Source organism: Sminthopsis crassicaudata, chromosome 4 (genome assembly GCF_048593235.1).
Source record: "Sminthopsis crassicaudata isolate SCR6 chromosome 4, ASM4859323v1, whole genome shotgun sequence".
Taxonomy (NCBI): domain Eukaryota; kingdom Metazoa; phylum Chordata; class Mammalia; order Dasyuromorphia; family Dasyuridae; genus Sminthopsis; species Sminthopsis crassicaudata.
The window spans coordinates 159,989,262-160,012,182 of record NC_133620.1 but is presented as its reverse complement, the minus strand read 5'-3'; the positions used below and the strand labels follow the sequence as shown (position 1 = coordinate 160,012,182).

Below are 22,921 nucleotides of genomic sequence, written 5' to 3'. Positions count from 1 at the left end.
TTCTCATAGTCTCACCAACAATGTATCAGTGTCCCAGTTTTCCCCACATCCCCTTCTGTTAAGGGCCAGAACTCTGAACTTGAAACAAAGGATTTTTACAAGGTACTAAGTCAGTGGAATTGATAGAGACAATAATTATCTATTAGTATGGTTCAATATGATTGATTTAATCCTACAAGGAGATGTTATGGGCTAGAACTTGAAACAAGGTACTAAGTGGAATTGAGGAGACAATGGTTAAATCTAGTTTAGCATTGATTTAATCCTACAACAAATAATGGTTTCCTAGTGATATAATGATTGGTGTACTCATTGTGGAGCATATAAGCTAGAAGCCTCAGTCAGGGAGATTCAGAGACATTTGGAGAAAAGGCAAAGGACTGGTGGCAAGAGTTTAAGCTCTCAGAACCAAGGGGAGAAATTCAATTTGATCTTCGATCTTCCTGGTGGCCTGGCCTCCTCCACTTCCCCCCTAAGATCAAAGCCAGACTGAAAGGCCCTCCAGAAAGCTTCCCAGCGCCAGGAAGGAGATAATAAAGGATCTGGATTATAAGAAAGCTAACTGGGCCCCCGGAAAGGAGACAAGACTTTGAAAGAGATAATAAAGAATTTGGACTTTAACACCTGGCTGTACTTGTGGTGATTACTGAACTGAAATGAAGGCTGCCTCCAAAAACCCCAATAAAATCTCTACAGAGAACATTACATTTTACAGAGAACACTACACCCTCCAACATTCGTCATTATCTTTTTCTGTCATCTTAGCCAATAAGGGTCTTATTTTCTAGATAGTCTGAACTTATCAACATCCTACCAATATCAATATCCAGTTCACTGAGAAACTGCTTTGTAAAATTTTAACTTCAATACCGTGTTTGGGAAGAGATCAGTTGCAATCATTCAAGAAGGGATCTGAGACAAAGGCAACACGGAATCATCTTGCTTTCACAATGACAAGGAGACCAGGAGAAGAACATTGCTTAAACAGGAAAGGGAAAGAGTTTTGAAATTAAATAGGAGCAAAATGTCAACGAAAGAAAGAAATGGCTTTTTCCCATTCTTATCACAGCACGTATAAGAAGCAAATAACTTATTCTGTTAAGCAGCAAAATCATTATAATGACATGACCTACTTATTGGAAAGAAAATACTTTGTAAATTGGAAAGTGTAAAGTTTTAAATATCATAAGCTATTAACGATGTAGCATAAGCTATTATTATTATATATAAATGCACGATATTATTAACTAAGAAAACCTATGAGAATTTCATAATTATACTTTTATATCTGAATTACATAAAATACAGTTACACTTTCATACAACTGTCATAATGCACTGGATATATTAAGGAATGATTGTTTTATAGCTCATATGGGATATCACTCTTCAAACTCCCACTTTTATCTATTCATCTAGAAGAAAAATAGTACTTTAACTTACTTGTAAAATGGAAAGACTATCTTAAATATAAATTAGTACTCAATTATCATTGAATTGCTTATAAGAAAGTTAATCCAGACCTTCAGACTATGATTATTCCCAAACCTTCCCTTTGACTACTGAATTCAGACTTTCCAATTCACTTTGCTAATGTCAATGTCATCATAAACAAAGGAAAGAACCTGGCTGCACAAGACCTAACAGTCAAAAGTTGCCTCTTCTGGGGATTTCCCCCCTTAGGGGCAATGAAGTTCTCATGGTTTTGATTAGCTAGGGAAGTCATGGGAAAGCTAATCAGAGACTATCACCAGACTTTCAAGGTCTACTTTTGGTTTTCTAAAGTTGGACCTGCATGTAGAATCATGTGAATAACCCACATCAAACAGGGCTCAGGGGCAGGCAGCAGAGCCTAACCATAGGGGATTTTATCATTTGAATTTTGATGGGATCATGTGAATTTTCAAATCTCCTGAGGTAAATCTGTCAATTAACAAAAATTTTTGGAATATCTCCATGCCAAGGAGGTACTCCTTATGCCTGTGTTACATGTTGGGGTTATAAAGACAAAAAAGAAAATAGTCTCTGTCATCAGGCAGCTTAATTAAGATATCTTATATACATATAAGTATATATAAATAGACACATATACACACATATATAAATGTATAGACATACATATATATGTTTTTAGCATGTCAATACTCTTTATATGTATTTATAATATCCTAATTCTTATTATATTTACCTATTAATATATTTAATAAAATTTAATATATTTTGCACACAATGGTTGATTTATAAATGTTTATTGGATGAAAGAATTGAGAGAAATTATTATAATATTAATAACCAATCATTAACTGAGATTAGGGTTTTCCCTTTCTATTTCATCATTCAGAAATAAACTCCTGTAGATCAGCCAGCCAGTGTCTGAAAGACATTGATGACATTCACTTTTAGATCTTGGATGGGACTCCACCCAATTAGGAGAACTTACAAACAGATCCTGCCCTTAAGAAAATAAGCCTCTCTCTATGCTTGGGACCTTCCATTAGAATTTAGGGTTTAAAGAAAAAAGCATTTAGGATGACCTAACTTTGGAAGGTGAAAACCACTCAGTGAGGGCTGGGTAGAGATGGATTCTTTTGCCCAGATTGTTGTAGGCCCCTAAATCTCATGATTAGGTCATACTTTTTGTAGGAGTAGTTGAAAACTTTTTGCTCACTTCCTCATTATGTCCATTCCCTCACTGATTGTTATCAGAATTGATTCCTATCCACTGGGACATGCCCTTTTAAAGACTTTTTAAACATTCATTATTTTCAAAGGTTTTTGAGAGAAAGCCAAAAACCATTTTATTAATTATTTGCTAGCTGTGATTAATAAAATTATTAATTCCCTAGAAATTATGTCTCTCAAACTTTTCATACATCACAGAATGAATGAAAATAGGTAAAGTAGCAGGCAATAAACATCTACTGTATGTAACCTATGTATTTTGAAAGAGGAAAGTACCTTAGAATGTCTTAAAAAATACAATTTTCCACTTCCCCAGTGTGGTTTCTATTGTGGTGAATGAGGTTAGCATGAATTGAAATATAAGTACGTATAGGTGATAAAGCAATCTCTGCAAACAATCACAAAACCTCCATCTTAAAAACTAACATAGGAAATAATTTGGAGAAAGAAAAGTTAAAGAAGATGGTTAATTTAATAGGTGTTATCTTTTAAAATTCTGCAAAACTTCTTCCAACTAAGAACATAATATGTACATATCATAGAATCTGAATCAGAAAATTCCTCAGAGGCTAGCTGGTCCAAACTGATATAGTACTTTCTACAACTTTCCTGCCAAACAGCTATCTATCTCTGAAGTCTTCTAATTTTATCTTGAAAAACTTCAATCCCTTAATTAGTTGATAGGTGTCTTTGATCTTTGAAATTCTGTTCTTTTTAGTTACAAGTAAATTAAATTATGAAAACATGGTCTGGAATTTTGTCTCATGAAAATGATATGTAAGATCCTTTATTAACTAGCTTTCATTATTGATTATTCATGAGAAAAATCCTTTTTTTTGTTATTTTTATCCTTGGTTCTGCTAATCATTTATACATATAATGATAATTCTCTAATATCCATCCATAGCCCTTTTGGGTTTTAATTCCATGGAACATCACGCCCCCACATTTGGTCCATTTGTGTTTGTGTCAAATTTCTCCTATCCCCATCAACTCTGTATTTGTGAAGGGTGCAATCCAAATTCTTTTTTGAAGAATATTTTATATAAACTTCTTGCTGTGACATTTTAGTAAATGCCTTTGATGAGAACTATTTGACTGTACAGGCTAATTGTTAATAGGAAGTATTTTGATGAATGACTGTAATAGCAGTAGGAATACATAAGATCACACTTAGAACCAGAAAGAAGTAGCCATTCTCAAGAGACCACAAACTGCTAATATTAGTAACTTGAGTAAAATGAGAGGATGTCACATTAAGTATCTACTACATATGACATGCTTGGCATCTGAGAGGGATATGAAAATAGACCTGAAAATGCCTTTTCTCAAGAAAATTTTAATCTATTAAGAGAAACAAGGCATACATAGAGAAATATAATACAAATTAGAATATAATAGTACACAAGCTGATCACAAACTTATGAGATCAGTGAAAGGGAAAAAACAACATAGTTTTAGATGGATTCTTTCTTGTCATGTCCTCATATCAAAGCAGAATACCTTATTTTTTTTTCCAAATTGAACTGGGAAATGCTAAACTTATTCCAATAAAGTTGTTATTACTCTAAGTATTTTTGGATTTCCTTTTTTGAATGATCTACAAGCTCAATTTATGACATCCATAAGAATCATAGATTTAGAGCTGCAAAGGACCTTAATGATCATTTGGTCCAGTGTTTTTTTCATGCTCATGCTCATTACCATTAACATTTGACATAGCATTTACCATGTGCCAGAAATTGTATTAACTCCTTTACAATTTTACAGATGAAAGAACTGGGACCTACACAAATAATGACAGAACTGAACTTCTAACTTAAGTCCTGAGACTCCAAGTCTAGTGCTATGCTGCTTTTCTAAATCAATTTTATTCCCTTAAAGACTCTGCTTAAAACAAACAAAGCCCACCCCCCAAATATAAGTAGCACTGCCCAACTTAATTATCTACAGTATGCACCTGAGGTCTGAGTATCTGGGCATCTCATAATCTGATTTTGCAACCAGTCTAGTATTTGTTTTTATTGTTGTTGTTCAGTCATGATGAACTCTTTGTGATCCCATTTGGGGTTTTCTTGGCAGAAACAATAGACTGGTTTTTTCATATCCTTCTCCAGCTCACTTTATAGGTGAAGAACCAGGGTCATGTAGCTAGTAAGTGTAAGCCAGATTTGAACTTATGAACATGCGTTTTCCTGACTCCAGCCTGGCATTCTATTTGTTATGCCATCTAGCTGTCTAGTCTCATATGTATGCCCTGAGAAATAAGGAATGTCTGGCCCTATAGGACCAGAGACCATTACTCTGCCATCAGTGATGGATTTGCATATGAACTTGTCTAAATTAATGTTAAGTAAAAACTATGCTGAATAAGCCCATTCTCCTCAAGACCAAAGTAGGATAGGGGAGAATATACCTTCAGTATTGGGGAAGTGTCTGAATTTTATTTATTGCTATATCTTCAAAGTAAATATCTCTTTTATAAGCTAATTGATATTAAATGGTAAAATAGAACCAGGGACCATTAGTCCATCACTGTTACCTATTAGTGAAAAGAACACCATTGAAGGCAGCTTTACCTGATGGCATTTAAGAAAAAATTTGCCTAATGTCTTAGAATAACCTCAAATTCTCCAGGCTGGGAAGGAAAAATGTACCAATCTGGGTCTGGGAGAGTAAAGTCCCAACATATTCATTATATAGTGATACATTTGATCATGGAACCTTTGTGAGACTTTGAAAGGTGGAAGCAACATGGTTCTAGGATCATATCTATACAGGGCTAAATTCCTTTTGATTTAGAGGCACAACTAAAATGCAATCAAATTAACAGAGACTAGTGAGCTATACAAATCTTGGAGAATTCTTCTAGTAATCTCTCTTTTAGGAATATAAGATGTCAGAAAAAGAAAATCAGAAATGAGGGATCTTATCAATACAGATGCAGGCAATATTGTAGAAAAGGGGAAACTACTGAGTAGTCCAATGGATAGAGCATTGAGCATGGAATCAGGAAAATTTGAATGAGTTCAAATTGGGCCTCAGATACTTAACTGGCTGTGTGGCTCATGACTTTCCATCACTTAACCTTCTCCTTCATCTGTAAAATGGATGGGGATAATAATAGCACCTATCTCCCAAGGTTGTTGTGAAAATCAAATGAAACAATAAGTTTAAAGTGCTTAGCAGAGCCCTTGGCACATAGCTCTATATAAATGTTAGCTATTATTATTAATCATTACTTTGTTTCCACTAAGAAAAAAAAGTCACTGTGTCCTTGTAGATCAATACAGAATGATGAATTATAATCATTATACCTTAACTGGAAGGAACACTAGAGATCATTTAGTTATTCATTTTAAAGGTTGGAAAACTGAGATTAAATAATCTATTCAATATTATACAGCTGGCAGAGCTGAGACTACAGTCCAGTACTCCTTATTCCCAATCTGGGCATCTGTTTGCTTTGATGCTTTTCCAAGTAGAACATAATTATAAGGAGAACACACAAGTTTAAAAAAATATATTTTTCAAGTGATAAAATTAGAAAAATCTGGCCTTGAAAATATGAAAATCTCAACTAAAAGTAAAACCTTAGAAGTTTACTGTAAAAATATCTTTAGAGGGGGGGAAAGTAATTCCTTTCTCTAATGTTATAGATAAAATAGATTTGGTTTAAAGTATTTCATTAAGTATATGAAATTTTTAAAAAATCTGAAAACTTCAAAAACTGGCAAAATTTCACCCAAGATAACTCAATAGAAGAAAGCCAGAATTTAATTTTCATGTTGACTTTCTTAAAAAAGAATGGGAGGCTAACCATTAAATCTATCATCTCCACATATGTTTATCTCTCTGATTCTACAACTCTGTAATAACACTTGAAACTACTTAGCATTTTTAAGAAGAAAGCCTACAAGGAAGAGGATAGGGTTAAGAGGAAGGGAAATGAGAGTTACTAAAAATGTGAAACTCTCCTGCTCCAGAAAAGTCTCATTCATATTAAATATGGAACAATAATGTAAAGAGAGGAAGAAAAGTGCACAGGCAGAAAAGGAAGTGTCAAAACAATAACAAAGGAGATAATTTTGCCAAAATGTCTTATAATGAATGCTTTACCAAACCAAACACAAATATAGTTGCATTTCATGGTGGCTGGTATTATCTATGCCATGATTCTCTTCCAGTAGTTTAAGACAATAATTGGTTTGATCAAAAATGTCAGTTTAAGAAAGCATGCCTGAAATGATTGGACTGTCTGTGTTACTGTTTGATTTTGTGGCCCAAAGAATTGTGAAGTCACAACATTTCTCCACAAACAAAAGATCTAGAATTCATGGGTGACAAATGTGGACAACTCCTAAAAACCAGAACTACAGGAAATTGTAGTTATTTGCATAAAGACACGTCACACACACATAAAAAATACATAAGTAAATTTTGGAAAAAGGATAATCATCTACATATTTATTCTTAAGACTATGGAGTAAATGTGTAACAGAATAAAATACACAATGGTTAAAGGTAATCAATGGGCCATAAGGAAATGGTCCTGATGGAAAATATAAAGAAAATTTTTAATTTCACTTCTCAAGTAATACATTGCTCTTTTTTTTTTTTTTTTTTTAACAATTTGATACTCTGCCTAGACAGAACCAATATGCTTTAGCACTGACTTTTCCATTCAATTCTTTTTTTTTTCATCAGTTTAATGCTAAAATCTGGATGTTTGAACCTTCCAAAAGTAATCAAACTTGAAAAACAGAGTTAGGCTAGTTGTATATGCATAACACTAAATTAGTTGCTCAAGCTATTTCACATCAGGAGGTCTATCTCCCTAAATACAACTTAAAGTAATCTATAGGCTAAATAGCAATATTTAGGCTTACTATTGCATCAAAAACAATTTTTTTAGAATATGTGGGAATATTGTTTTTAAGAAAAAAACAGGCATGTAGAATTTGATTTCTAAATTGTTTTTTTTTTAAATTTAATTATCTAATTGACATAGGATTTAGATCTGAAATTTAGTTATTGATAAGTAAACTTTCTCTTAGAAATGTAGATTGGCACTTATAGTTGTGAGCTGGTAGAACATAGAACAAACAAGTAGCTAAGGAATGCAAGATACTCCTCCTAGAGACCAAATCAGGTTAAAATGTAATTGGGAAATATTAACAAAATGAATAAAAATGCAATAATACATAGATAACATTATGTCAAACTCTAGCTATGTAATCCTGAGCAAGTCATTCAACTCTGTTTGCCTCAGTTTCCTCATCTTTAAAATGAACTAGAGAAGCAAATGGCAAACAACTCCAGCATTTTTCCCAAGAAAACCCCAAATGGGGTCACAAAGAATTGGATGCAACTAACTGACTAAACAATAACAATAGGCAGAAATCTTTATGTACAGATTGGTGACCTCCATTCTATTTGAGTTTGATACCACTGGCTTAGAGAACTGTGAGTTAGTGATTGTCCAGGGTCACAGTTAGTATGTCTGAGTTTCAGAACTTGAATCCATGTCTTTTGACTTCAAGGATTCCTCTGTTCACTCATACACACCAATTCAATAGATAAACAAACCCTTTTTCCCTTTAGCCCAAGATTTATATCTAAAGGGAAGAATTGGCTTACTACCTCAAAACCACACTCTAGACAAAGGATTTTCCCCTTCATGTGCTTGGGTAGCTCAACAAACAGGCACTGGCAACAGGAGATGAACTCTGGGGAATGGTATGTTTCTGATGTCTCTTAATTCCATTATTTCCATTTTGGGGTAAGAATAAAAGCTACTCAGCAAGGGATTGCTGCTATTTTTTCTCTCTAATATTTAAACACTTGAGCTAATTATACAAGTATACATATTCATAAACTTATTTCTGATTGGGGGAAGTTGGGAGGGAAAAAGACACACACAGAGGCAGAAAATGTATGTGGGGGGGGGAGGGCTAAAAGGAGGGGAAGAGACAGAGAAAAAAAGAGAGAGGGAGGGAGGGAGAGAGAGTGAAAGGGAGAGGAGGAGTGAAAGGGGGAGGGAAAGGGAGAGAGAAGATTCACTCAATGAAAATAAATTAGTATTAAACTTATTATAGGACAAAGATTTAGACTGTTTTCTATCTATTATGTCTGGAAAAATTTAGAACCAAGTGCTTTTTTGTGCTATTTTGCTTGATAACTTTGCTCTTAAGCTACTAACTGGGCATATATGTTTTCTGTCATTGAAGGAATACTGCTTTTTGACACTCAAGAGAATTTATTAAATGGATAAGTTCTAAATAGGTTAATGTAGCATGCTAGAAATGCTTAGAATTTTAGACTTTAGTATTTAGAAGGGACTTTGGAGCTCAACTAATCTAGCCTTCCTCATTTTGCAAATGAGGAACCAAAGGCAAGATAGGGGAAGTATAAGAATCCACACTAAGTTACAGGGCAGTCCTAAACATATACCCCTATACTCCTTTTTCCACTGTAGCATTTTGTTGACAAAGGAGCAAGTAAACATAACTTCCCACTGAAATATGAATACAACTCACACTAAATGTTGTTTTTATTAAATGTATTTAATTAATTAAATTTATTGAGTTGCTTCAAAACTAACATGAAAACAAATATACTTTATCTATGAATAAAAATAACAAGCTAGTTTTTAAAAAGTATAAAGTCTCTCTTATCTCAAATATGTCAATTAGTTTCTGGCTCTTTGTGATCACCCTCCATATTAAAAGGCACAATCAAATGTCTTATTGCTGTTTCTGTATCTGTGACAACATCCTTCTTTCATCTACTTCAGATCAATTACAGAAATATTTTTATATTACACTTGAATAAAAAAGACAAAATGTTAATTTGGATAGTTTTATGGCTCACTAAGGAGTATTTCTATTGAAAAGCAGTAGTCATACTTCAGTTCCCCAAAGTGAAAGACTTATAGAATATAAATTACACTTTTGAAATGCAAGTACAATTTTGTCAATAAATTATCACTAATGTTCCACTATCAAAGCATAACCTATTTGCATATATTTAATAGTTTATTTGAAATGCTAATAGCTAACAATTCCTTAATTTGTTAATTATATTGTCTTCAGCATATACTAGACCAATATTCTTCAATTTTAACAAGAAATAGAACTGGCAAGAATTTTGAGGTTCATCTAGTACAATATCCTAATTTTATATACAATAGGAAACTGAAACTCAGAGAGACAAAATGACAGGTCAGCTAGGTGGGACTATAGTGTGCTAGACCTGGAGCCAGGAAAATCTTAATTCAGATCCTGCCTTAGACACTTAACTAGTCATATGATTCTGACAAATCACTTAATTACTGTCTGCTTCAGTTTCCTCAAATGTAAAATGGAGATAATAATGGTGCCTACTCCTCAAAGTTGCTATAATGATAAAATGAATAAATTTATAAATTTTTTTCATGTCTTTAAACCCTAAAATACACATTGAGTTTATGAGAGAGCTTATAGAAAAACTCATGCCCTCAATTCTGGCCCAAATTAATTTCTTATATATGCCATTGCCTCCTTCCTATATTTGTTTTTTTTTTCCTTTCTTCATCACCAGCCTCAGTGAGAAAAGTCAGAGAGAGGCCCTGACACCATACAAAAAGAAGCTTGGGACAATATCCCTTGTGCCCTAGGAGCAGAGTTCAACTTTTTTAAATGAGGAAAAAAAAAAAAAAGCAAAAAGAGCCCTGATCATAGAAAGGTACAATGGTGATTGGGAAGATCAGAATACGAAATCAGAAGAGAACAGCAACAACAAAATATCTACATGTGATGCCTCAAAGGGGGATATAAAGTGTTCTCAAGGCTCAAAAGATTTTCTTGAAAAACTCAAAAAAATCCTAAAAATTCAGTAAGAAAAATTGGAAAAAGAAATGAGAGATGTGTAAGAAATTATGAAAAAAAATTCATCAGCTTGGGGGGAAAGCCAATAGCTTGGAAAAGAAGCACAGAAATTGACTGAAGAAAACAACTCCTTAAATATATATTTGGCAAAATGGAAAAATATATTTACTGAAGAAAACAAATTAGAAAATAGAATTGGAGAAATGAAAAAAAAATCCACTGAACAGAACAACTCCTTTAAAAATATAATTGGCCAAATGAAAAAGGTTGTAAAAAAGGTAACTGAAGAAAAGAACTCATTAAAAATTAGAATTGGACAAATGGAAATGAATGATTCAATGAGACATCAATAATCAGTCAAATACAGAAAATAGAAGAAAATGTAAAATACCTCATTGGAAAAACAACTGACCTGGAAAATAGATCCAGGAAAGATAATTTAAGAATCATTGAAATGAAAAGCCATGATTAAAAGAGAGAGAGAGAGAGAGAGAGAGAGAGAGAGAGAGAGAGAGAGAGAGAGAGAGAGAGAGAGAGAGAGAGAATAAAAGAGAAAAAGCCTGAACAACATCTTTCAAGAAATAATCTTTTTTCTTTTGAAACAATTGAGGGTTAAGTGACTTGCCCAGTGTCATACAGCTAGAAGTACTAAGTGTCTGAGGTCAGCTTTGAACTCAGGTCCTTCTAAATTTGGGTTGGTATTCTATCCACTGCACCATTTAGCTATCCCTTGTAAGAAATAATCAAGGAAAATTGCCCTCATATTCTAGAACCAGAGGGTAAAATTATCATTAAAAAAGTCCACTAAAGACCCCAAAATGAAAACTCCAAAGAACATTGTAGTTAAATTTTAGAATTATTAGGTCAAGGAGAAAATACTATAAGCAGCCAAAAAGAAACTATCAGAATAAGCAGTCTTAAACCTATCTTCTTTTTATTTCTTGAAAATTCTATCTGAGTACTTAAGTTTTCTAGGAAGCCTTTCCTAATTTATCAAAAGAGCCATGAGGAAAGATGGAGAGTGAGTGGAGTATGGTATTCTATCCATTATTTCTATTTTGAGCTTCTTTACCCCTCAAACTTGTGTCTTATTTATTGAGCAACAAAACAAATGCATATGTCTAACCCAGATATGTAAAAATAGTATTGTACAGTGGAAATAAGCAATGGATTTGAATTGGGTTTTGATTCTGTCATTTATATGTAATTTTATTAAAAAATTAAGAATCTCTCTAATATGCTTTATAAGTGGTCATCCAGTCTTGCTTGAAGACTTCCAATTTAGAGAATCCATTCCACATTGGATTGCTCTAATTATTTAAGAACTTTTTTTTTCTTATATTAAGCCTCAATTTGCTTCATTGCAAGTTCCACCCATTACTCTTAATTCTAAACTCTGGGATCAGACAGAGTATGTATGACTTGCCTCCCTGGATATATGAAGGCAGTCATTATAGTCTCATTAAGATTTCTCTCTCTTAGGCTGAATATCCCCTGTTCCTTTAAGCCAGAGTTCTTAATCTTGTTTTGTGTCATGGATCCCTTTAATAGTTTGGTGAAGCCTATGAGCTTCTTTTTAAATAATGTTTTTAAATGCATAAAATAAAATATACAGAGTTATAAAACAAATCAAGTTTATTGAAACACACGCATAAACACACAATTGTATATAGCCCAATTTAAGAATTTCTGTTTTGAACAATTTTAATGCCTTTTTCTGGATGCACCTAGCACAATGTGGCACTCAGCACAATATTCTTGGAAGCTATTTTAATTCTATCTTCAATCATAACAGTTTTTTGGTTGTTGTGCCACCTTATTTATGCATATTGATCTTGCACTACAACAAGAGCCTTGGATTTTTTTTCAGGCTCTCTGAAGTCTTAGCCATACTTTCTTAATTCTTTTACTTGAGAATTGTTTTTTTAACCCAATGTAATATTTTATTTATTGTTATTTGATTTCATCCTGACCAATCTAACCTAATGTCAAAAATCTTTTGGAATCCTGTCATTCAGTGTTAAACTGTCCCTTCCAACTTTGTATGATCTGTAAATTTGATAAGTAGGTCCTCTGTACCTTTACAGAAGTAGCACAATACCAAGTGAAGAATCCTGGAGCTCTAGACATCTCTTTCAAACCTTAGAATGAATTATTGACTAATAGTCAAGTCTGGACATTCAGTGAGTCCAATCCATTCTGAAACCATGTCAAGTATTAGCCCCTATGTCACCATTATTCTCAAAATGACAGGAGACACAACCTAGATTTTAGGAAACAGTTAATATACAATATCCATAACATTCTCTCTCAATTTAGTGACCATGACCAAAAAAAAAAAAGGAAATTAGTTCAGCCTGGCATGATTTATTTTTGAAGAAGCCACTGCTTCCTTTTCTGGACAGTTTTCATTACTTATCCCTTTAATAGTACATTTTGGTAGTCTGTCAGGAATTATAACCAAACTATGGTTTATTCTCTCTCTCTCTCTCTCTCTCTCTCTCTCTCTCTCTCTCTCTCTCTCTCTCTCTCTCTCTCCCTCTTTCTCTCTCTCTCCTTCTTCCTCCCTCTCCCCTTCCTTCCTTCCTTTCTTCCCTCCTTCCTTCCTCCCTCTCTCTCCCTTTCCTTCCTTCCTTGCTTCCTTCCTTCTTTGCTTCCTTCCTTCCTTCCTCCTTCCCTCCCTCCCTCCTTCCTCCCTCCCTCCCTTCCTTCCTTCCTCTTTCTTTCTCCCCTCCCTCCCTCCCTCCCTCCCTTCCTTCCTTCCTTCCTTCCTTCCTTCCTTCCTTCCTTCCTTCTTTCCTTCCTTCCTTCCTTCCTTCCTTCCTTCCTTCCTTCCTTCCTTCCTTCCTTCCTTCCTTCTTTCCTTCCTTCCTTCTTTCCTTCCTTCCTTCCTCCCTCCCTCCCTCCCTTCCCTCCCTCCCTCCCTCCCTCCCTCCCTCCCTTCCTCCCTCCTCCCTCCCTTTCCTTCCTTCCATCCATCATCTTTCAACAACTCATCAAGAGAGTTGTTCTTCTCTAATTTGATGGTAACCTTTTTTCTTCAATATCTTTCCTAGATCATGAGAGTGGCTCAGCAATCACATCTATCAGTTTTTGCTATTCTCTCGGGTGTGATTCTGTTGGGCCAATTCCCTAGAACCCAGTAAGGGGCTGTATGTTCATATAAATTCCAAAAACCTCAAAGTCATAGCTTTGTTATTGCAAAATCCAGATTTTTCTAACTTAGTCTTATAGATTATAGGATCACTGAATCATAGAAGGAATGTCAGAATTCACCTAGTCCAAATCCCTTATTTTATAATTAAAGAAATTAGTAGATTAGGTCATTTGCCCAAGGTCTTATAGATGGAAAGTGTCAGAGATAGAATTGGAATATAGATCTGGAGAGTTTTAGAGGGCCTACTTTGTGGGCATTAATCCTGTGTTTTTTTTTTCCTCCTAAACCTGGAAGAAAACACCTGCCTTTATATTTACTTTTCTCTAAATGTAGGTGTATGTTTGTTTTAAGCTCTTAATTGGCATTACATTTTTAGATTGGCTTTTATAATGTAACCCCAACATAAAGTTGTCAAATAGACACTATTAAGTAATACGTTTACCTCATGGAAGCTCAAGACAAAAAATTTCAAGCGACTCTTCAGCTAACTTTAGCCAAAGGGAAAGGCAACAGGAGTCTCAACAGGAGTCAATAACAACCCAGTAATAAATCACTCAGGAGTAATCAAGAGATCAAATTTCAGACTCTGCTAGCCAAAAAGATGTGGAGATTTGGAAAGGGTTCAGAAAATTATGAAATATGTTAGGAAGATGAAAATGTGTCTTAAGTTTAGATTATTTGGAAAACATAAAATATGAGAATAACTCCTATTGTCCTACTGAAAGAGCATCATAGGAATAGAAATGTATCTATGTAGGGTGGGCCAAAGATTTCTAAGACATCTTCACCATAACTACTTGGAACATTTTGGTTCATCCCAAATATGTAGAATTATTATGAGAAGAGTAATGAAGAAAATTTGGTGTTTTTTTTTTGTTTGTTTGTTTGTTTTTAAGCTTTCCCCAAAGCTGTTTGGTATAGAGAACAAATAGTGGGCCTGAACTAAGGATGGAAGCTTCCTAAGTAAGGAAGTTCGAATCTTGCCTCTGATATTTACCAACTATTTGGTTATAAATGGTGACTTCACCATTGTAGAGAATTCTCAGTAAGAAAACTCCCTAAACTTAAAGTCTTGGAGAGTTACCTGGGGGCTTGAATGATGAAGTAGCTTTGTCCAGAGAAAGCCAGTATGTTGGTCAGAAGTGGATCTTGAAAAGAATATGCAAGGGGACAATTAGGGGGCACAGTGGATAGAGCACTGGTCCTGGAGTCAGGAGAACCTGAGTTCAAATGTGACTTGAGTTCAAATGGGTGACTCTGGGCAAGTCCATTAATTCCTCATTGCCAACAAGATAAATATACAAAAAGAAAAGACTATGTTAAAAAGAACAACAGCAACTACATATAGCTATTTTCCCCTAATTTCCAGCTTGGTTCTTTGTACCTTCTTTTCTAGCTGCCTCTGTGACTACGGGTAAATCACTTTAAACTCTTACACTATCATTTCTCTGCCTGCCTTAGAGAGTTGTTGGAAAGAAAACACTTCATAAACTTTATGTTAGTTGTTATTATTCTGTGAGGATCAACCAAGAAGAAATGAGATAAAAATGTATTCAAGGAAGAGCTATATTAGTCTTAAAGGAAAGTATTTTGGTTTTTTCAGGCATTAAACCTTAATCAGGTTGCTAAAGATGACAGGAGAGTATTCATTTATTAATGGAGTTCTTTAAAAATAGAGAAAATAAGTGCATATCTTTAAATGGTTTGTGAACTAGATCACATGGACCACTGGGTCACTTGGATTGGTGAGCTTGGTTTTTTGATAAAATATTTCAGATGAAAAAATAGTTTTTGTATCCATAAGTATGGAACCAGATAGACCCAAATATGCAACACATGACTCTACCATTATATAAGGAAGACAATGCATCCCTGAACAATATTGGATGTATTCTTCTTTCATTTTTTCCAACTAGAAGGAGGAGAGGTGGGTACACTCCTTGTCTCTCACTGTCACTTCCAGACCTGACCTTGGTCAACTTTGTTTGATTTCTCTTCATTTGGATTCTGATTGCTTTCAAACATCAGGCTACTCTTTCTCCTTTGTCAAAATACCATACCTGGTTCACAGCTTTCTGCTCCCCTCTGAACTGCCCTCATCCTTGGAGATGTCAATTTTTGGCTCTGATGCTCCCCTAAACAGTGGGGGGTTCTAATTCATCAATTTCCTCAACTTCCATGTACATATCTTTACTTTACCTTAGCCACAGACAGAGAGTCACACCTTTTATTTAAACATCATGCAGAGAAGTTAGACTTTTGTTTTCTAGAATTCTGAAATTCTAATATCATACCTAGCCATTTCTTCCTCTGGTTTTCTCCTCCTAAACATATTCTAAATTATTATTTTTCAGAATGAACCTAACAATCATCAATCATTAATTAATCATCAACATTTCTCTATTCCAAGAATAAGAAAAAGGAATTGTATAAGAAATTGAATTTATATAGTCTGTTTTTAAAGATTATATATATATATATATATATTATAGAGAGAGACACACACTCATATATACATATACACATACATATGTATGTAAGTGTGTGTGTTTCAGTCTTGAATACTACCTGACTGCACAAGTCATTTAAACCTGTGTTTGTCTCAATTTCTTCATGTATAAAATTGATATAATAATAGCATCTCTCATGGTTGTGAGGATCAGATGAATTAATATTTGTGAAACAGAATAATGCATAGAATACAGTAGGAATCATATATACTTATATGAGCCATAGGATATATACACATATATACATATATGTGTACGAATTTGTGGGGGACATACTGTATACAGATACACACACACACAGAGTTTAAAAGGCAGTAACAAAGCTGCTTTATTTGTATCATTCCATCCTTTACATTTTTTCCTTCTGTGCATGGAGAAACTTTTATTTATGTTTTTTTTGGAGGCATATTTATCACCACTCACTTATTACCTATTCTTTTGTAATAGAGATGTAGATTTAACCAAAATAAATCAAAGGAGTCAGATGTGGGGGAAGAACAGGAGGGTACTGATGGAGAAGCTAAGATACTAGAGAAGCAGGGAGAAGATGCTAGCTCAACTCCACACAATCCCTCCACAAAAATTTTTAAAAAGGTACAAGACTGAGTTCTGACCTGGGAAATCCAAGGGGGAATCCCCCCAAAATCCTGAGTCATTTTTCCCATACTGGTCAGCAAAATGAGACAGAAAGCAAGATTTGTGCACATTGAGAAATGGTTCCATGTGGCATTCTATCCCTAGAAGTAGCTCCATACTAGAGCAAGAAAACTTTTCAGATCCAGCAAAGAGGGTTCTGATCCTGAGCTGGTTACTGGAATAAATGCCAATTATCAACTGTTGCTCACTACTCACTACTGGGTCTTGGATCCAGGGCTATCTATATAAGGGAATTTGAACCATGGGGTGTTAGTCCAGGATAGTGTACCTAGAAAAGAGTAAGTTCAAAAAAAAGAAGGAACAGCTACATAGCCTTGACCTTAGGAATGGAGCAATATCTCAGTTCCAGTTTTGTCTAAAGTCTTCAGGGAAAATAACCAGAGAAGCCACCCCAGATTAAAAGCAAGCCAACATACAGTACTGGTGCTCGGAACCAACAGAGCTTTTCAGCTGACTGATGGTGGCTGAGTCCAGCAGCAATTTAATGTAACTCCAACTCCCATCTATGTATTAACCAAACTCAAAAGTAAGTCAGGAACTTGCAGAACTCAGACTAGGGCATCAATTGGACTTTGGCCTAGTTCAGATCCAACTTCTTTGAGAATATGAAAAGCTTGCTGGTATTCAAATCTACACTTTAATGGGGAATTCAACATTCAAATAACTATCCACCTGTAAGATTAGGTGGAAGGTATCTCAGAGAGAAGTCGGGGACAATATAAGAGAGGCCAGTAAATGAATGTTTCTCAGTCTTTATCCCTTGTTTTTCCTTTCTGTAGCATTTGACACTATTTACTCTCTTCTCTGAATTTTCTTGCATTACTCTTTCCTTCATATGTCTGCCAAATTGATATCCTTAATGTACAGATCTGACCTTGTCACTTTCCTGCAAAGAATTTTCACTGGTCCCTTATTATATAGAAGATCAAATATAGAAGGTTTGGCATTTAAAGAGAGGAAGCAAACAAGCATTTATTAAATACCTAGGATGTACCAGGCACTTTGATGATTAAAGTGCTTTGCCAATATTATATAATTTGGTCCTCAAAACCCTGGGAGGTAGATGTTATTTTTATTCCCATTTTATAGTTGAGGAAGCAGAGTTAAAACTGCCCAGGGTCATATAGCTAGTAAGTGTCTGGGGACAAATTTGTCTTAAGTCTTCCATTGGATCACCTAGATGCCTCGTTTAGGTCTTTCATAATCACTTTCCAAGTTATATTTCTATACTGTTTTCACATTAATCTATTTCATGCATTCCATATTCCAATCAACTTTATTTATTTTCCACATACAAACTGTGCACAAAATTCTATCTTCTACAACCATGACTTTGTATAAGCTCACTCCATTTTACATCTACCTACCATAATAAGAAGATCATAAAACTAGAGACAGAATGGGTTTCAGATACTCTTTAATATAAACTCTTCTTTTTTATAGATGAAGAGAATGAGACAGGATGAAGTGACTTACTCAAAGTTACAGAGATTATAATTATCTGAGGCAGTTTTTCTAAAGGAGTAATGCTACATCCACTGTTCCATAGTGCCTCTGAATCCTTGACTTTCATTAAGGCTCAATTCAAATATAATTTTTCTACATGGCTTGTCCTAATCACTACAATTTGTGTGCCTCCCCAACTTGATTACTTACTATATATTTTATATTAATTTATGATCATAAGATCATTAATTTTGAGCCAAAAGGAACTTTAGTTCTCAAACTTTTGTTCTCAGTAGTTTTCTATTATTAAAAATTATTGAGGACCTGTCCAAAGAGTTTTTGTTTTTGTGGGTTATACTTATAAATATTTACCATATTATAAATAAAAACAAATCGTGAATTTTTAGACCTTCTAAAATAGCTTCAGAGACTACCAGGACTCTCTGGATCATACTTTGAGAACCACTGATTTAAAGTAACCCTTTAATTTTGCAAATGAGGCATTGAGGACCAGAGAAATTATATTTTACCTAGGGTCACACAGTAAGTAATTGAAATAGAATTTAAACCCAGGTTTTCTGGAATCCAAGTCAATGATAGCTCTAGCTACCAAATCATTGAGGGCAGTTAGGTGGTATAGTTGATAGAGCACTGTAATCAGGACAACTCATCTACATGAGTTCAAATCTAGCCTTCATTTACTAGTTGTGTGACCCTGGTCAAGTCACTTAACCAAGTTTGCTTCAGTTCCTCATTTGTAAAAGTGAATTGAAGAAGGGAATAGCAAAACACTCCAGTGTCTTTAGACGAAAAACTCCAAATGAGATCACAAAGAGTCTTCCACAGCTAAAAACAACCACCATGCCATTATCTCTGTATATGTTTTTCCCCCCAATTGAATAAAAAATGCCTAGAAGTCAACAAGTACTTCACTTTTGCCTTTCTGTCCTCAGTGTCTAGCACATTGTAAACACAAAAATGTTTGTCTAAATGAATCAAGTAATGTGGGTTTTAGCCCCTACTCCACCAGATAGCAGTCTTGCCTGAATTCCAGTCAATTTTATGCAAAAAAGGAAATTACTGCTTACTTCTTATGATTATTCTGGATATCATTTAATTTGTATTCTTTGGCAACCATGAGGTATAATGCAAATGTAAAACATTGTATCAATTTGTTTTCTTACCACTTGTCTCTCCTAAAACTGGGGTGCAAAAAAGGAATTTTTTAAAATTGAGGTAAAATAAAAATGTGAACATTATATCAATTTATTTTCTCACCAGTTGTCTCTCCTAAAATTGGAGTGCAAAAAAAAAAAAAAAAAGAGGAATTTTTTTTTAAAAAACATTGTTTAATTTTATTCCAGTTAATGGAAACTTTACTGTACTTTTAGATTTACTTGTTATTACAATAACTTTTTTAAAAAAATAAATCATGCCTCGTGTATTTGCTCTGCCTGGAAATTAATGTTTTTGACTGAGTCATAATTTATTGTCATTCAACTAATTCAACTAATAATTTGAAAGTTGTTTTACTTCTCAAACCCATCTGAAAATAATCTTCTTGAAAGTAGCTACAAAGGAAAAAATGATGCATCAATGAAAGGACAGTCTTATTTTAAGTATTTCTTAGCTTTCTTCTTTGCAGATGCCTTTACTAATAAAAAATTATTTAATATTTAACAGGGATATTAATTATTCGATTTGTAACTAACCTATGTAAAAGTTTCAACTAGTTGGCAGAACTTCAAAAAAGGTCAAGATCGATGTTATGCTTACAAGAAACTGGAATGGAAAGAACATTAGAGGCAACTGCAATGGATTAAGCTCTCTGGACCTGAATTCAGGATCAACTAGGTTGGAAACCTGCCTGCCTCATCTAGCAACACCCTGAGCAAATCCACCAACATTTCAAGTTTCATTTTTCTAATCTTTTAAATGGGGGTGATGATAATCTTTGTGAGGACTGATCAAATTAGGATAAATAAAGTGTTTTAAAAAAGTTTCCAACATTATTTAAAAAAAATTCAGCTTTTCTTACAGGAACTATCATTGAAATTCTGGCTGTGCCACAGTATCTGACAAAAATTATCAAAGTGATTTCCCTCCTCACATCAGTAAATTGTATGAGGACTAGCTAGATAACTTCACCCTGAAACCTCTTTTCTAGCCCTATCTCATCTCTTCCTACAATCAGATTATCCAATTCCTGGGGTGAAAAAAAAAAAGGAATACCAACAAAGTTAGCTATTCTGCCTTTTGACTAGGGTGAGAGGAAAGGGAGTTTCCCCACCTCCTAAGTGCTGGGCTACCTCCAGCCCCGGCCCGGATCTGCAGTAAGGTAAGAAGGGAGGAACCGGGGAGCATCCGTGTAGAACTCTGAAGTGGGCGCTCCGCAACCCCGCTTCCCCACTTCTGGGGAAGCGCCAGTGGCCCTTGGTGAAAGCGAAACACGGGACGAGGAGGAAGAAAGAGGAGGAGGAGGAAAATCAGGCTCATAAAACTTGGAACCCGGAGCAATTGGAATGCCCTTTTGCAGTCCCGGGCCGGAAAGCCAGCTACAACCCCCCCGGGAATAGAGGAAAAGGGCAAGGGGACTGAGGAGGGGGCGCGAGCCAGGGGACACCCCCCCCCTACTTACCTGAGAACACCAGCTGCAGAATGTGAAGCAGGAGCGGTACCACTAGGGGCAGGTACCAGGGTGAGCAGAGCCCTTTAGCTGCTGTCCTCCTGCGGGGCCGAAGGGTCCGCATTGGGCAGGAGCGCAAGGTCACATGTCAGAATGGCCAGGTTACTTCGCAGACAAGCTAGGTCACAGTTCTTCAGGCGGCCGCCACTGCACGGTCATGGGGAGCTCTGCTCAGCTCCACTCCGCTGGGTTTGGCTCTGCTCTGCTAGGCGCGGCTCGTCCCCCTCCCGCTCCAGCACTGCCACCTGGCCCCACCGCGCTTGGGCAGGTACGGGGACCTTTTCCTCACTCTGCTGGACTCTGTTGGGTCCTTCGAGTTGGAAGAGCAAAGGGGCTAACTAAGCCAAGGTAGTAAGATAAGGTCCGGAGAGGAGGAGGTGTTTGCTAACCCCACCCACTCCTGGCGCCCGGGCCCAGCTCTCTGGGGGAGGAAAGAAGTCATTTAAACTCCGAGGAGCCGGACAGTGGCGACTGGGGAGGAAGGCAGAAGCCCCTGCAACCAGCATTATGGCGGTTAATCTTGGATGGCCCTGGGACAACTTAGCACCAGCCATCCATCAAACAACTTTCTGGTATAAACTCTTTGAGAGTCCGGACTGATTTGTTTGTTTATTTATTTTTGGTGATTGCTTTTTGGTCTTTAAATTGCTTTAGCCTATCACAGTCCCCTACACAAAGTAAGCCATCAAAAAGTTTCCTCTACAATTGACCTGAAAAAGTAAAATCTTAGATAAGTTTCATAGCTCTCCCCACCCCTTTCATTACTAAGCATTTCACATCTGATAACTTGAGTTTTTCCTGCTTCTTTTATTTAAATCCTATTGGTAATTATGGAGAATGGATGATAGAGCATGTCATTTTTCAGCTGTGTCCAATTCCTTGTGACCCTATGGGTCACACCCCAATACTGTTCATAGGGTTTTTCTTGGCAAAGATACTGGATTTTTCTTCTCCAGTGGAATAAGGCAAACAGAGATTAGATGACTTGCTCAGGGTCACATAACTAGTGAATATTTGAGGTCAAGTTTGAATTCAGGTCTTCCTGACTCCAGGCCAGCCACCTTGCTGTCTCCCTAGAAACCTTATGAGTCATAGGCTCATAGATTTAAAATTGTGACTTTAGAAGTCATTACACCCACATTTCAAATTTTACAGATGAAGAAACTGAGGCTCAGAGAGATCAAGGCACTTGCCCAGGGTTATACATTTGCCAGGTTAAGTGCACAAGGAAGATTGGCGCACCATCCCTAATCTTAGGGATCACAAGGCTGACCATAAATCTGCATTTTCAGCATTTAGCTCACACACACCCAGGGAAGAGAAGATATAATCATCATAAATATTCCTCTCAGATATTAGCAATATTTTCTAATTAAAATACCTACAGCTCAGGCATTTTTTGTTTGCTCCTTACTGGGCTAAAATCCTACTAAGCTGCTACATTCCACAATGCCTTTACCCTTGACAGATGGAGTTTTGAAAGCCTTGCATGGGGCACACAAGCACAGTATCATTTTTCAGTGTAGTATATATTTCTCTTTTATTTCTTTTTGTTTCTCAGCTTCCCCTTTTAACTTGAAAAATACAAAACAAAGTTTGGGGAGATAGCACCATCATGATTTATGTAAGCAGGATAATTACTTTGTATGTAATAAATGTTTTCTGTGAACTAATCCTGGCATATGATTTATGCTTAACACATGTTCAATTACCATAAAGAACTTCCTGACAACTTTTCTTTGTTTTTTAACCAATGACCCAGACCTATGTTAAAGAGTCTCCTTGAATGTTTTTCTACTCCAGTATATTCCCCACCCCTTCTAGGACACTCCCTTTATTTCTCTCCCCAGTTCTAATCCTCCCCAAGTAAATTAATCCTTAGATTCTCTTCCTTAAAAAGATTTTTCAAAAATGAC

The 22,921-nt window shown here is 35.6% G+C and overlaps 1 protein-coding gene across 1 annotated transcript in view; it reads right to left on the bottom strand.

The window, feature by feature from the left end:
- Nucleotides 1-21,409, bottom strand: part of IL20RA (interleukin 20 receptor subunit alpha) — a 53,111-nt gene extending 31,702 nt beyond the window's left edge. Inside the window, exon 1 of the mRNA XM_074309735.1 lies at nucleotides 20,958-21,409. Within this exon, the coding sequence (XP_074165836.1) occupies nucleotides 20,958-21,069 (112 nt within the window). The 5' untranslated portion in view covers nucleotides 21,070-21,409. The remainder of the gene's footprint in view (nucleotides 1-20,957) is intronic.
- Between the last annotated feature and the right edge of the window lie 1,512 nt (nucleotides 21,410-22,921).